Genomic DNA, 12,679 nt, shown 5'->3' with positions numbered 1-12,679 from the left:
CCCTCCTCGGCCGACGGCTGCCGGACACTTCTGACGTGACGGCGGCGGGAGGCAAGCAACGCTAGTCCAACTATCCAGCTCGCTAGGGAGAAAGAATACGCGCAGCAGCGCGTCGACTGTCTGACGTACGTACGCGGTCCGCGTCAGCTTCCTGGCCAGCTGGCCTCGATGGCTGCTGGTGCGTGTTGCGTGGCTGAGCTAGGTGGGTGGTCCAGGTGTGGGCTAGGTTAGGTCGGGTTGGGTTGGGTTGGCGCCACAAATGCACGTGCGCGAGAGCCTGGAGAGATGGAGGGCGGACGTCATTGAGGCTGATTGACGCCACTGACGATGGACGCCGACGATGGACGATGGACGATGGACGATGGACGCCACGATACGGGGTCTGTACATGTGTCTATCTGTCTGCCTGCCTGTCTGTCGGGCTGTCTGTGCGGTGCGGTTGGTTTGACGTACGTCCGTCGCGTCGAGTTGAGTCTTGAGGTATGAGATAGACGGGTATGTGCGCTGATTGCGATGGACGTCACACACTGTCAGGCGATGAAGCTGATGGACTACTGACTACATGTTGACTGACTCACCGGCTCATCAACTAAGAGCGTAGGGCGACGTTGCTGCGAAGTAACGAGAAACAGTGTCGCGCTCTCCAGTATTATGGTCCAGCGCGACCGAATCGTTTCTTTGCGCTGTGCTGAGATTTCCTTTGCTTTGCTTTGCTTTGCTTTTCTTTGCTTTGCTTACGATGGCTGGAGAAGTGGCGGCTGCGCAAAGGAGAAGAAAGGAAAGGAGAGGAGGGAAAAGAAAAGCAGTTGAATCTTGAGAAGAGCTCTCGCCGCAAACACGCGCACGCGCAGTTCGTGTCTCTGAGTGTATCTATCTGCCTCACAACACGCAGAACGCAGCACGCAAAACAGAAATTGTGTCGCGCTGTTGACTTGCGAGTCCTTTCTGTGCCGCCGTGTCTTTATACGACTGGAGCGCAGAGTAGACCGCGTTTGTGCTTTGATCAGGAGCAGCGGAATGGGTCTCGCACCATGACAGCTGCGCCTGGTCGGTAGGTATTAAAGCACAACCAATCTTCCCTGAATCGATTTCTCCAGTCAGAGCATAAGTATGCGCAGTTCCACATCCACTGAACGCGATGCGGTCAAAGAGCACCACCTACTTTGTCTGTGCTTCTGCTCTCTTTCCCTCGGCTCGACTTGCTGTCTTATTTGCTCGCTCCATGTGAGCCCTGTCGTCATCATCATCCCCAAACAAAGCAAGTCATCATGGCCCCTCCGCTTATCGCAGCCATGCCCAACTCTCTCATCCTACATCATCACTTCAACCCAACGACGCACACCACCGCAGCTCCTCCTTCCCGTCATCCACATGCCACTCAACTCGACAAGTCCTCCGCACGCCACATAAGGGCCCTCAATCGCCTCTTTCCCGGCACACAGACGACAAGTGCACTTTCGCATACGCGTTGTCGAGTTAATCGAGGAGCACTGGGTAAGCAGTGAGTGAGAGAAGAACGTCTGTCGAGAGTCAAAGTCAATTTGTACCACGCCCCCAGCGCTCCAATACGGGCAGCGCGATTGATCATGAGGGCGAGAGATTGGGGTTCGCAGGTGATGTGATGGGCGGGCCTGGCAGTTGTGTATAAAAGCTCGACCTACCAGCTCCCTTCATGTCTCCTCGTCATCAGCCCAGCACCAGAGTCAGCGCCGACGCTCTGCAAAACGATCATCAAGTAAACCCACTGCGGTGCTTCTCTGCGGACAGAACAGGCCATAGCAGCTGCGAATATCGCACGACTCTTTCTGTGTTGTTTCTTCGCGCGTCTCTTGTTGGCTGCCAGCATTTTGATATAATGAGGCAACTCACCAGCGTACTGTGCTGCTACCCCTGAGCCGGCGATTTTGACTCGTCTACAGACAACTCGACTCGCCAAATCTGTCCGCCGAACCCCGCAGAAAACAGTCATTCATCGTGTTCATGGCAGTCCCACCAAGTGTTTGCTTGATGTTCCCACACAAGATCGAGAGGCCGTAGAAACTTTGTTGATCTTACAGGAGCAAGGGAGGTTGGGAATTTATGACACGCCCGTACCCGCTCCGCCCGTCCACATGAGCAACGGAGCAATCACGAGGACTGAAGAATTGGCCAGCGCACATGAAGGCGAGTTGGGGGAGTACAAGAAGGCCGACTCGCTCGCTTCTGCTGGCCGTCAAGAAGAGGCATCTGTAAAACTTTGCCATTCGCCCCTGATGTTGAAGAATGGACCTGGGCCGCCTCCGGCGGTCTTCCTTTCTTTTCTCATGCCTTAGATCCCTTTTGCACCTACCACCTCCCTTACACACTGCACACCACCTTCATCCCATTCCATTTCCACCTTTCAAATGCTGATCACCGCAACACCTCGCATACGCTCTCACAAACACTCCAACACCACGGCAAAATGAAGCGGCTCGCCTCATCATCACGTCACTCGTCCCTTTGAAGGCCTCCCTACTCTTATCCTGCCTCAGCAAACCCTAACCAACCGCCCACCCGGGAAGCAGTCAATGATGAATCGAGCGACTTTCAGGTCAAGTAAAGCCTCTTCACTCAAGCAAACAGAGAGAGAGAGAGAGACACACACACATATGCCGCGAACCAAAATCACTCTACAAGTCAACCACCTGGCTTATCGCATCCAGTCTACTACCGGCCCCTAAACGGGACAGAAAAGGATAGAATCTCACACGCGTGCAGAAGGGCTGGCGGATAGAATGAACTGAGCGTTCTGTGAAAAGGGTGCTACTGGGAGTAAAGCGTTGGTTTGGGGGCTGCACTTCATGTTGTGGATGCCAAGGACTATCCACCCGGTTTTTTTTTTTTAGGTGGGGTTTTGCGATGATTGGTGGAGATACCACGCTGTGTTCTGTGCTCTGTATAGACGTGAAGGGGGGGGGGGGCATTATAGTAAGATGGTGATGGTGATGGTGATGGATCGAATCAGTGGTTTGTTTGCCAAGGTTCCGACAGGCTGGTTGGCTAGTTTGGCGTGGATTTGAGTGAGCAAGGCAGACAACGCGCAAGCACGCAGGCATGGACAGGATTGCAAATCAGATCCCACAGTAAGCAGATGGCTGATGAGCTGTGTGAAGACGGCTCAGCGATTTGGTTGCTCGACTGAGTGAGTGAGGGCAGGGAGGGCGGTGATTTGTAGCACCGCAACCAACAAGACGTGACGGGGATTAATGAGCCTGACAAAGAAGTCAAGATACGGCGCAGGCGCGGGCAAAAGACTGCTGAGCATAAGACACGGGGCGACATGTGTGGTTGATTGTGTTGACGGCGTTTGATCGCGATGGTGTCTGTCCGAAGACAAGCGTGGATATAATTTAGTAGCCACAAAGACGAAGCAATTTACAGCGTGTAGATAAAGTCGGGTCTGCAGTGCGTCAGTCAGTCAGTCAGTCAGTCAGTCTCACGTCTGATCGACCTAAAAGAGACGCATTAGAGGGCGAAAGACATACCGAACATCACCCAACATCTCGATCTCCTTCTCCGTCTTCCCCTGAGCCCAATGATCCCTCTTCCCACTCCTCCTCTTCTCATTCTCCCACCTCAGCGCCAAATGCGTCACGATACTGCCGCCAAGCAGCCACAGCACCAGATACGCCAACACAACGCCATGTCCCGTCAAGTAGCGCGGCTTATCGCGCTGAAGGTAAATGTTGCTGCTAACGACGCCATTCAGGTTACCCCAGCCAATGACGAAGCCGAGCGTGACGCCGCGCTTGTAGACGCCCTCGACGTTATTGCTAGCCCACGAGATGGTGTTCGGGATGGTCGGGTAGATGCCGAGAGCACCCAAGAATGTGCCCGCGTACTTGACGCCGGGCGTCTCGGAGCCCAGCAGCATGCAGAAGCCGGTGATGCCGATGAGCGAGACGGCCATGTTGCAGAAGCCGCGCTGGCGCGTGCGGTCGGCGAACCAGCCGACGGCGACGGTCAGGATGGCGGCCGCGGCGTACGGCGGCACGCTGAGCAGGTTGGCCCTTGTACTCGTGTAGCCCAGCTCGTTGATGATGGTGGGCAGGAAGAGCGAGAAGGCGTAGAGGGCTCCGTCGGCGCCCATGTAGATGACGGCGAAGAGCCACGTTTTCCAGTCGCGCACTGATGCCCAGAAGTAGCGCATTTGGAAGGCTTCGTGCTCGGCTGAAGATTGCTTGTCCATTTTGAGACGGTGGATCACGCGGGCGCGGTCGAGGGAGGATAGGAATTTGGCTTCGTCCGGGAAGTCGTGGACGAGCCAGTAGCTGGCGATGCCGACGAGGACGGTTGCGAGGCTGCATGTGTGAATTGTAGGCACTGTGGGAGGTAGGCGTGCATGTGCTTACCCTTCGAGAATAAAGATCCATGCCCATCTGCACTCAAGAGTCAGCCATGGTCAACGGTATCAGAGGATCAATTCACCCCGGCTTCCCACCGATGCCCTTCATCTGCGCAATAGCCGCCGCAAGCAGACCGCCAAAACTGCCAGCCAAGGCAGCGGCACTGAAGAAGATGGCAGCGCGGATACCAAACTCGGTGCGCTTGTACCAGCACGAGAGGTAGTAGTTGACGCCCGGAAACAGGCCGGCCTCGCACAAACCCAAGAAGAAGCGCGAGGCCATGAGCCCCTGGAAGTCATGCACCAGACCCATGGTCGTCATGCAGATGCCCCAGAGGATCATGATGATGGGGATGAAGACGGAGGGCCGCAGCCGCTTGAGCAGGATGTTGGTCAGTGGCTCGAAGAGCGCGTACGACACGAAGAAGATGGACAGCGAGGCGTTGTATTGGCCCGCTGTCATGTTGAGGTCTTTGACTAGACCGTCGATTTTGGCGTTGCCTGTGAAAAGGGGATTAGACTTGAAAGATGAAGGACGTCGGTTCGCGTACCGATGTTGGTTCGGTCGAGGAACGAAATCAGGTAGAGGAAGCATAGCTGGCATCTCGTCAGTGATGCTCTCGTCCTGAAGACAATTGACCCCTCACCCAAGGAATCAGTCTGAGGTCTAGCTTCCACAGCAGCTTGCGGTCCTACACAACGTCAGCCAACCGTACCGACCCAATGCCAAAGAAAATCACCCACAATATCAGCGCGTTCCTCGGGACTCAATCCCGCATCCGGGTCGTCAGGCGCAATAGTGCCATCCTGGCTGGCAGACTCGAGCGTATTACCAGGCCGGACAGCGGCCTTTTCGTCGTCCGAGGGCGGCGCATAGTCTTGCGACACGTTGGACCCCTCGCGCGGCACCGACATGTTGAGTTCGTGCGGCGCAGAGCCTCAAGAGTTCCAGCACGTGCGCGAGCGAGGTTCTGGCCTGCCTGGCGCGGCGCGGCGGACGAGCGGCTGGCTGGCTTCAAGGACGTGGGAGCCGGGCGGCGACACAGCCAGCAAGGAGGAGGAAGAGGAGGGAGAGCGGGGGCTAGGTGTCGGGAACGTAGGGGGAAGGAGAGTTAAAGTCGAGAGATGATGAGAAAGAGATAAAACAAGTGACCACTAGACAAATGAGATCAAAGCAGCAGTCGATTGAATCCGCCGATCATGAGGTGTAAATATCTATGTATACCATGCACCTGGCGAGCGTTCCCCGCAGCAGCGACATACAAGTCAAACCTACCTACCCGCGCCAGGCACCGCTGATCCACACCTCCTTGACGAATGCATCACGTCCAAGGCCCGGACTAACGGCCAAGGCAAGCCCGCCTTATCGTGCGCGCCGTTGTGACTAGCGGCCGAAACGCCACGCTTCGAGCGTGCCAATGGCTCTTTTGAGCCCTTCATCACCACCGACCTGGAGCTCACGCCGCCGTCTGACACGTTTGCTTGGCTGCGATTGAGGGTGCTCCCTCGCCGAGCGCTGGGCGGGACGGGCGCGAACAAAGCAAGCCTGTCGGCTTTGATGCTTGAGCTGTGCTAGAGCTGGCGGCGCGAGTCATTGTTGGCGTCGTCTTCTCCGCAAAGCGAGCGTAAGCTGGGCGGGCGAAAGGCGGATGAATTGGGTGCTGAGGCGTCGTCTGGGGGTGGCGCGGGGTAACGTGAACGGTCTGCCTGTTTGTCTCTTCTTTTGCGCCTGGACTGAGTGGAGGTCACGAGGATTCGGCGACGATGGAAAAATGACTTGGAGAAATGGAAAGCGGCTGAAAGGGGCAGACCAGCTGCAGTCCTGATACCTGTCTGGTATCCCAAAATGCACACCCGCGGGTATCAAGATTGGGCTTCTCCAACGGCGTCCAGAGAAAAACGACTTCCAGCAGCAACCATTCGCGTCCACCGAAGCAGGCCAAAATCAAATGGCCATGGACATGAAGTCGACTCGACGCTCCACCCCAGCAAAACGACCCACAAAGAAAGACTGGGACAGCCGCAGCGGAAGCGGGGTAGAGCCTTACCCACCCACCACCTTATGTTGTAACCCACTCGACCAGCATCAGCCACACTCTCAGTCCCTGATCCTTGTCCAAGGTCGAGCCGACATGCCGACCGACGCCGGAGTTAAAATTGTCCCGCTATCGACAAAATTCGACTGGCGCGTCGTCTGGCAGGTCTGACGCCATTGACGCGTCGCGTCGCTGGTCACATATAACTAGTATCTTGATACCTGTCCTCGTCTTGGTTTGCTGGCGACGTAAAATATGATGTCAAGGACGTCAGATGGTCCATGTCGGCTCTGAAAAAAGACGTCATTTGAGATGCTGGTGCTGTGTAGGTAGACGGAGAGAGATTTCCCTCTCTCAGTTGGTGTCGAGGAGTTCGATGGGCGGTGGTGATGGGAATGAAGATCGTGTGGCGACAGAAGGACGAGGAAAGGAAAGAATTTGGTGCCGAGGAAGGGCGCAAAACACACAAACAAGTATCGACCGCAGGATGAAGGCCTTCTCATACGTTTTTGATGCAAAAAGTGAAGCAGAGGAAACGAAACCGACGACGCGGAACCCGTGGAACGTGCATCCTGGCCCACGGCCATCATCAGCTGATTCTCTCACTAGGTATCTGGGCGTTTACTCATCTACCTACAATACACTTTTCTTCTCCAGTGCAATCCATCCTCCCTTCTATTCAACGAGTCTCGCCTCATCGCCTCTTTGCTCTCGCCGCCCAAGCTGATGATCCATTTCCACCTGCTCCACGCAATCCGGCCGCCCGCTCTTCCATCCGTGGGCACATCGACCCGCTCATCTCGCCCAGCGTCCGGCCGGAGGCCACTTGATCGAATATTCATTCATGTTGGCAATGGTATGGGTAGGGTAAAATCGCGTGTCTTGTCTTCTCAAAGTACCTGATCTATGCATGGATTCAAGGAAAGAAAAATGTAATCCTGACGGCCGTCCGTCATTTCGCGCGTACGCGACGAGATGCCTGGTAGATATGCTGCTGCGCTTCATGTGGCAAGATGTAAGAAATCCACACCAAGTGCCCCTCGATGTTCGTATCCGTCCACCTCCTCTGCTAGGTATGCTCTTGCCCTCCTCTCTGTTTCCTTGTCCGTGTAGGAAACAGTCCACACCGTATCTGAGTCGCAATTTCATTTTCAATTTTTGAGATTTCTCTCGCTCATCCGTGCCAAGGCAGAAAAGGCAGGCAGGTAGATATACAAGTCGGCCGTAAAGTCGGAAAGCGTCGGACTCGTTTCATGCGATTCATCTAATCGCAAGGCTCAATGAGGTCGGGAATCTGCTCGGGCTTCGCCTTGCCCTCGAGAATGTCTAAAAGGTCAGCAATGTCATGAAGAGCACGGAAATTTGGACCGCCGAAACGAACCGTAAACCGCCGTGAAGAGCGGGAAATCCTCCACCATGCCTTCATTCTTGAGGAACGAGTGGACCTCGTACGCCGTGCTTGTTCCCTGGAGTTTTTGACCGTTCAGCTCGGCCTGCTCTACCTCGTACACGCTCTGCCCGCGCTCAATGGCCATTCTTGCGCAGCGAAAGTTGCGTCCGCCCATGCAGCTCGTCACCACGTCGGCCATGCCGCAGCTCTCCTCGGTAAATGTCTCGGGCTTGGCCGTCTCGCCGAAAAAGCATCTGCCAAATTTGACCATTTCGAGAAGGCCAACGCGCATCACGGCGGCTTTGGCATTGTCGCCCCAGCCCAAGCCGTCCATGAAACCTGCTGCCAGCGCGACGACGTTCTTGAGAGCGCCACCCAGCGATACGCCTGCTACGTCCGACACCATGCGGACGTGGAAGTAGGGGCGGTGGAAGAGCTTCTTGACGTTCTCGTGGCTGAGCGGCGGGTAGTCGATTGGCAGGGCAGAAAGCTTTGCGCTGCGGCGACCGGGCTCCTTGGACGGGCTAATCAGGTCGACCTCAGATTCCCGGGGCGACTCGGTGGGCGAAGGTCCGCGAGAGTCAATGGGCGGCGGGTCGTAGGCGACAGTCGTCTCCGAGTACTTGCCCTGGGCGATTTCAGTCGCAATGTTGGCACCCGACAGCGCGCCGCAGTAGATGCCGAGCTGGTGGCCAATGGCCTCGCAAAAGAGACGAATGCCCTTGTCCGAGACGTCGACGCCCTTGATGCACGAGATGCCGCGCGCGTAGGGCACAATCTTGCCCTTCAGACGGTCACAGATGCGGCCAATGAATTGATGCGGAATGACAAAGACGAGCACCGTGCTGTCCTGGACGGCGTCCTCCAGGCTCGGGTTTCCGACGACATTTTCCGGCAGCGAGATGTTGGGCAGGTACTTGATGTTTTCGTGCAGCTTGTTGACCAGCTGCGACAGCTTCTGCGGACCCTGGCACAAGGGACTGTTGGGGTCGTAGTGACGGCTCTTGGGGTCAATCGTCACTTCTTCCTCGTACACCCACATCTGGACCGTCTCCTCAAACAGCGAGGGGTGAGACTTGACATTTTCGGCGACAATCTTGGCCATGGTGGTGCCCCTGTGAAAATTTGCCCACGTCAGATGTTGCCATGGTCAATTGCCGTCGCCGGAGGGTTACCAGTTGCCTGAGCCCACAATCGTCACCTTGTGCTTCTTGGAGGCGGCGCTGAGGGTGGCCATGGCTGCTCGAGCGTTGGGCGAAACGGGCGGTCGAGGGAGAAAAGGGCGGAGCAGGTGGGAGCGGAGGCAGGACGAGCGAGGAGGCTGTGAGGGCAGGAGACGGCAGGACGGGCGCAGGGTCGCAAACATGAACTCGGGAAAAAGTGTCGTGTGCCTGTGCCTGTGCCGAGCCAAAAACGCCGAGCCAAAAAGTGTTGAAGGGAAACAGGAAGTGGAAACGGTTGAACGAGTGACGTACGAATTGAAATGCCCGTGGCCATGGCCAGCCTGCAGCCTGCAGCCTTGAGCCCACCTAGCTCCCGTCACTCGCTTATCGATTAGATTCCTCACTCAAGGAAGTTTCCCCGGGCCGAGGGCAGCACGTGAAGGGAAACGAACGGAACGGAAGAGGAGAGAGTGGGTTGGGAGCTCCGTGTCTTGGCTCGCAAAAGTGCTGCAGGGGACTGCCCGTCGGCGGCGAATCCCATTGGGGGATCTGCGCGAGGCCTCCTGGGGTGTCGCGATGCGCATGTCTACCACTTGGGTTGTGATCTTCGACCAAAACCTTCAATCGGCCGATGGCTGGGGCCGAGCACACTGGCGTGCCGCGGTTACAGTGTTGCATTGCACAAAGAAAGAAATGTAGACGACGGCTCGACCTCGAAAACCAACAATTGATTTGAATCGCTTGAAACACTTTCCCCCACCCCTTTGCCCGTCACTCATTAGCTGCGTGTCACAACGCTCGTGATGAAAAAAGCTCCAGCCCGTGGAGCCTGTTTGGCAACAACAACCCCCCCACCCCAATTACCGCCACGCATTTGTTCCATCTTACAGGGCAAGGCCAAAGAGCGCGAGGAGACCGGCAATGAGCGAGGCAGAGCCAAAGTTTGAGCCAAACGCAACGGCGGCGGCGGCGGCAGAGCTGGAAGCAGCGGCAGTCGTGGAAGCAGTGGACGCGGTGCCAGAAGAGGTCGGGGTGCCCGTGGCCGAAGCGACAGCGCTGCTGGGCGAAGTCTTGGCCTGAGAAGTGACGTTCTTGCTACCGCAGACGACCGACTGGCAGACGGACTGGCACGTGGCGTCGTTGGGGTGGTTCTGAGTGCATTGGCCAACGGCATACTGGCACTCGAGAGAGGGCAGAGTCTGGGAGAAGTCGGAAATGTTGAGATTGGAAATGGCCGGGCTGCAGGTGCAGTTGTAGGTGAGGGTGTCCTGTTGACGCGGCCGTCAGCAAAGCGATTGCGGCACAGTCGCCGGTCGCCAACTTACAATGTCGCAGGTGTTGTTTGCCGTGCTGCCGCCGCAAAGAGTGGGGCAAGACTGCTGCTGCGCGCGGCACCAGGTGTTTCTCTGGGCAGAGTCGACCGACGAGGGCTCGACAGTGGACGAGGGCTGACAGGTGGCTCCGGTGCTGCTCTGGGCGAGGGCAAGGCCAAAGGCCGAAACGGCGGCGAAGAGGGTGGAGACGCGCATTGTGGCGAGCGATTGGAGCGACAGAGGAGGAGAGGAGCGCGAGAGCGAGCGAGAGGTGGGATTAAAGACTGCAGGGAACAAGGCGGCGTCTGGATGGAGAGGATGGGCCGAGAGAAGACGGGAGTCGGTTGACGGGGGAGGGCAGCAGTTAATAAAATGAGTTTCGGGTGAAGAGGCAGCATCGTAGTCCAGAAGGAGCTAGGTTGATGCACCAGCCATGGCGTGGCGCGAGATGGTGGTAGGGAAACTTCCGCTGGCGCTGACCTTTCGAGCCGTGCCTATACGTGCAGTATCAGACGCCTTGGCCATCGACACCAAACCAAACCATACCATACCATACCATACCAAACGCTGCCACCGACTCGCCGCGGCTCGGCTCGACTGTCTGTCGCCGTTTGCACCAGGAATCCATCTCATACGTCTTTTGCCTGTTCATGTTGGCACCCTGCCACCCGCCCGACCACCCTCACCCTGCCCTCCCCTCCTCGCAACACGCAGACGCGTCTCTCGAACCACGCCAACCCTTACAGCGCACACACTGGGTCGCCCCCCTCGCTGCACACAAGCTCTTCCTCTGACTGTCTCAGCCTAGATCAAGGTTGCGTCCGAAATGCAGCCGTCATGCCGTTGCCGTGGGTCGATGCGTTTGGCCTTGATGCGACCGTTTGCTAGCCGCAACGCCCTGTTCCAAGCAATCAATAGTGCATGAGACGCACTTGACTGCCTGCCAGACCGACTTTCGATCCATCCAATTCAACGCGTCACCTCGCTAGGCCGGCAGAAGACGGTGGAAAAAAGTACCCTGTGGAATGCGCACGCCCCAGCCTCTGTGCGCCGATCAAGGCCTTCTTGCTCCTCGCGGTTAGTCGCAACGGGCACTGGCCGCCTGTCTGCCGAGCGGCACGCGTTTCCAGCCACCGGCTATAAACCTCTCTCCTCTCTTCCAGGGGGAGGCAAACTCGGATCCCGAGCCCGGTTCCAACGACCGAGCCATTTGGCCTGTCTGCCAGTGAGCCATTGGCGCTAGTCACCGACTGTCGACCCCTTGTTCAGAAAAATCAGTGTTTCCTTGGAGACCGTGCCGTACCACAAACAATATGCCGTATCCGGTACTCGGCACACGGGCTAGTCACACAGCCAGCCAACTCCCCGACTCGTTGGTATCCGTCTCTCCACGCAGAGTGTTTTGCAGATGCTCTGACAAGGTAGGCTAAGCCTTACAGTATGCATGTAAGTTATCCTCTGCCCTACCGAATCCCCCACACTTGATCCATTTTCCCCATGCATCCTTGGGGCGATCCACATCATGGTCGATGGCGTGCTTGCCTGCTTCAATGAACCGCATCATCTAAACGTGCGGGGACTTGACTTTTGAACGCCATCTACTTGATTAGTTGTCGTTCAGCAAGAAATACATGGTGTTGGCATCGAAAGTCTCGTCTCAAAAGAGAATGAGTTTCTACACATTTCACCTCCACATCAAGATGGAACGAACTATTCTCTTTTCCAACTCTACCGCAGCTCGTTTCCTTCTCATTTTATTGTCTTCGTGTTCGCTCAAGTTCACGTGCTCTGTAAAAGATCAAGAGTCACCAAAACTCCCCACGACTCGGAAAGCAGTCAGCTGCGCATCTTGCAAATTCCACGAGTCGCCACACGCGTCTTTCCCCATCCATTTGTAAGCACGCTCTCTTTTCCAGAACTCGACTTGGACGACAACGCAGCCATCTGTTTGACCTCAGTCTCTTGGCCCGTATCCCGGCTCCGTACCTCACTGCGAAGGGACGAGTCCACCCAAGCGCGGCCCCTACTCCGGCGCCCCAAGGTCGCTCGCCTCTTTATATAACCACCCTCAACCTGCAACTACCGACGCGAGTGTCCGGGCCTTCCGGAAGTCGTCCGAGGCTGCTTCCAGAGAACACCAAGTCACGATTCATGTCGTCAGGCTCTTCATTTGCTGTTCCGTCTCGGCAGGGCGTTGGAAATGCGCTCGGAACGCGTTGCTTCCTCTTCCGGCAACTTTACCGCGCGAAAGGTGGTCCACTACGGCCGGTGGATTTGTCCATGGTACTCAAGTGCATTTACATCATTCGTCCGACACTGCATCCGCCGGGGGGATAGCTTCTCGATTCCACCACCTGTCGAGGGTATGCTAAGGGGCAATCAACATGCCTTGTCACTTTCGATTCTGCGGC

At 56.6% G+C, this 12,679-nt stretch overlaps 4 protein-coding genes across 4 annotated transcripts; 1 reads left to right on the top strand and 3 right to left on the bottom strand.

Moving 5' to 3' along the window:
* Positions 1-3,236: 3,236 nt before the first annotated feature.
* On the bottom strand, positions 3,237-5,432 carry IWZ02DRAFT_101483 (putative MFS transporter). Its single transcript, XM_066761250.1, has 7 exons — positions 5,111-5,432; positions 5,014-5,058; positions 4,918-4,963; positions 4,450-4,867; positions 4,374-4,400; positions 3,507-4,322; positions 3,237-3,421 (listed from the first exon to the last, which is right to left on the bottom strand). The coding sequence occupies exons 1-7, from the start codon at positions 5,279-5,281 to the stop codon at positions 3,397-3,399; spliced, it is 1,548 nt and encodes a 515-aa protein (XP_066618399.1). The 5' UTR covers positions 5,282-5,432; the 3' UTR covers positions 3,237-3,396.
* Positions 5,433-7,666: 2,234 nt separating this feature from the next.
* On the bottom strand, positions 7,667-9,029 carry IWZ02DRAFT_385939 (glycerol-3-phosphate dehydrogenase-like protein; the record flags this gene model as incomplete). The annotated part of the gene is made up of 3 exons (XM_066765438.1): positions 7,667-7,728; positions 7,784-8,907; positions 8,968-9,029. The coding sequence occupies 3 exons, from the start codon at positions 9,027-9,029 to the stop codon at positions 7,667-7,669; spliced, it is 1,248 nt and encodes a 415-aa protein (XP_066618398.1).
* An 810-nt stretch (positions 9,030-9,839) lies between these two features.
* Positions 9,840-10,484, bottom strand: IWZ02DRAFT_385671 (uncharacterized protein; the record flags this gene model as incomplete). The annotated part of the gene is made up of 2 exons (XM_066765420.1): positions 9,840-10,223; positions 10,281-10,484. The coding sequence occupies 2 exons, from the start codon at positions 10,482-10,484 to the stop codon at positions 9,840-9,842; spliced, it is 588 nt and encodes a 195-aa protein (XP_066618397.1).
* Positions 10,485-10,593: 109 nt separating this feature from the next.
* Positions 10,594-11,211, top strand: IWZ02DRAFT_101553 (uncharacterized protein). The gene has a single exon (XM_066761251.1). It carries the CDS (start codon positions 10,702-10,704, stop codon positions 11,074-11,076), a length of 375 nt encoding a protein of 124 aa, XP_066618396.1. The 5' UTR covers positions 10,594-10,701; the 3' UTR covers positions 11,077-11,211.
* The last annotated feature ends 1,468 nt before the right edge of the window (positions 11,212-12,679 follow it).

This window comes from Phyllosticta citriasiana, assembly GCF_038021145.1.
Source record: "Phyllosticta citriasiana strain CBS 120426 chromosome Unknown IWZ02scaffold_17, whole genome shotgun sequence".
Lineage (NCBI taxonomy): Eukaryota > Fungi > Ascomycota > Dothideomycetes > Botryosphaeriales > Phyllostictaceae > Phyllosticta > Phyllosticta citriasiana.
The sequence above is the reverse complement of the archived record's forward strand: the minus strand, read 5'-3'. Positions and strand labels throughout refer to the sequence as shown.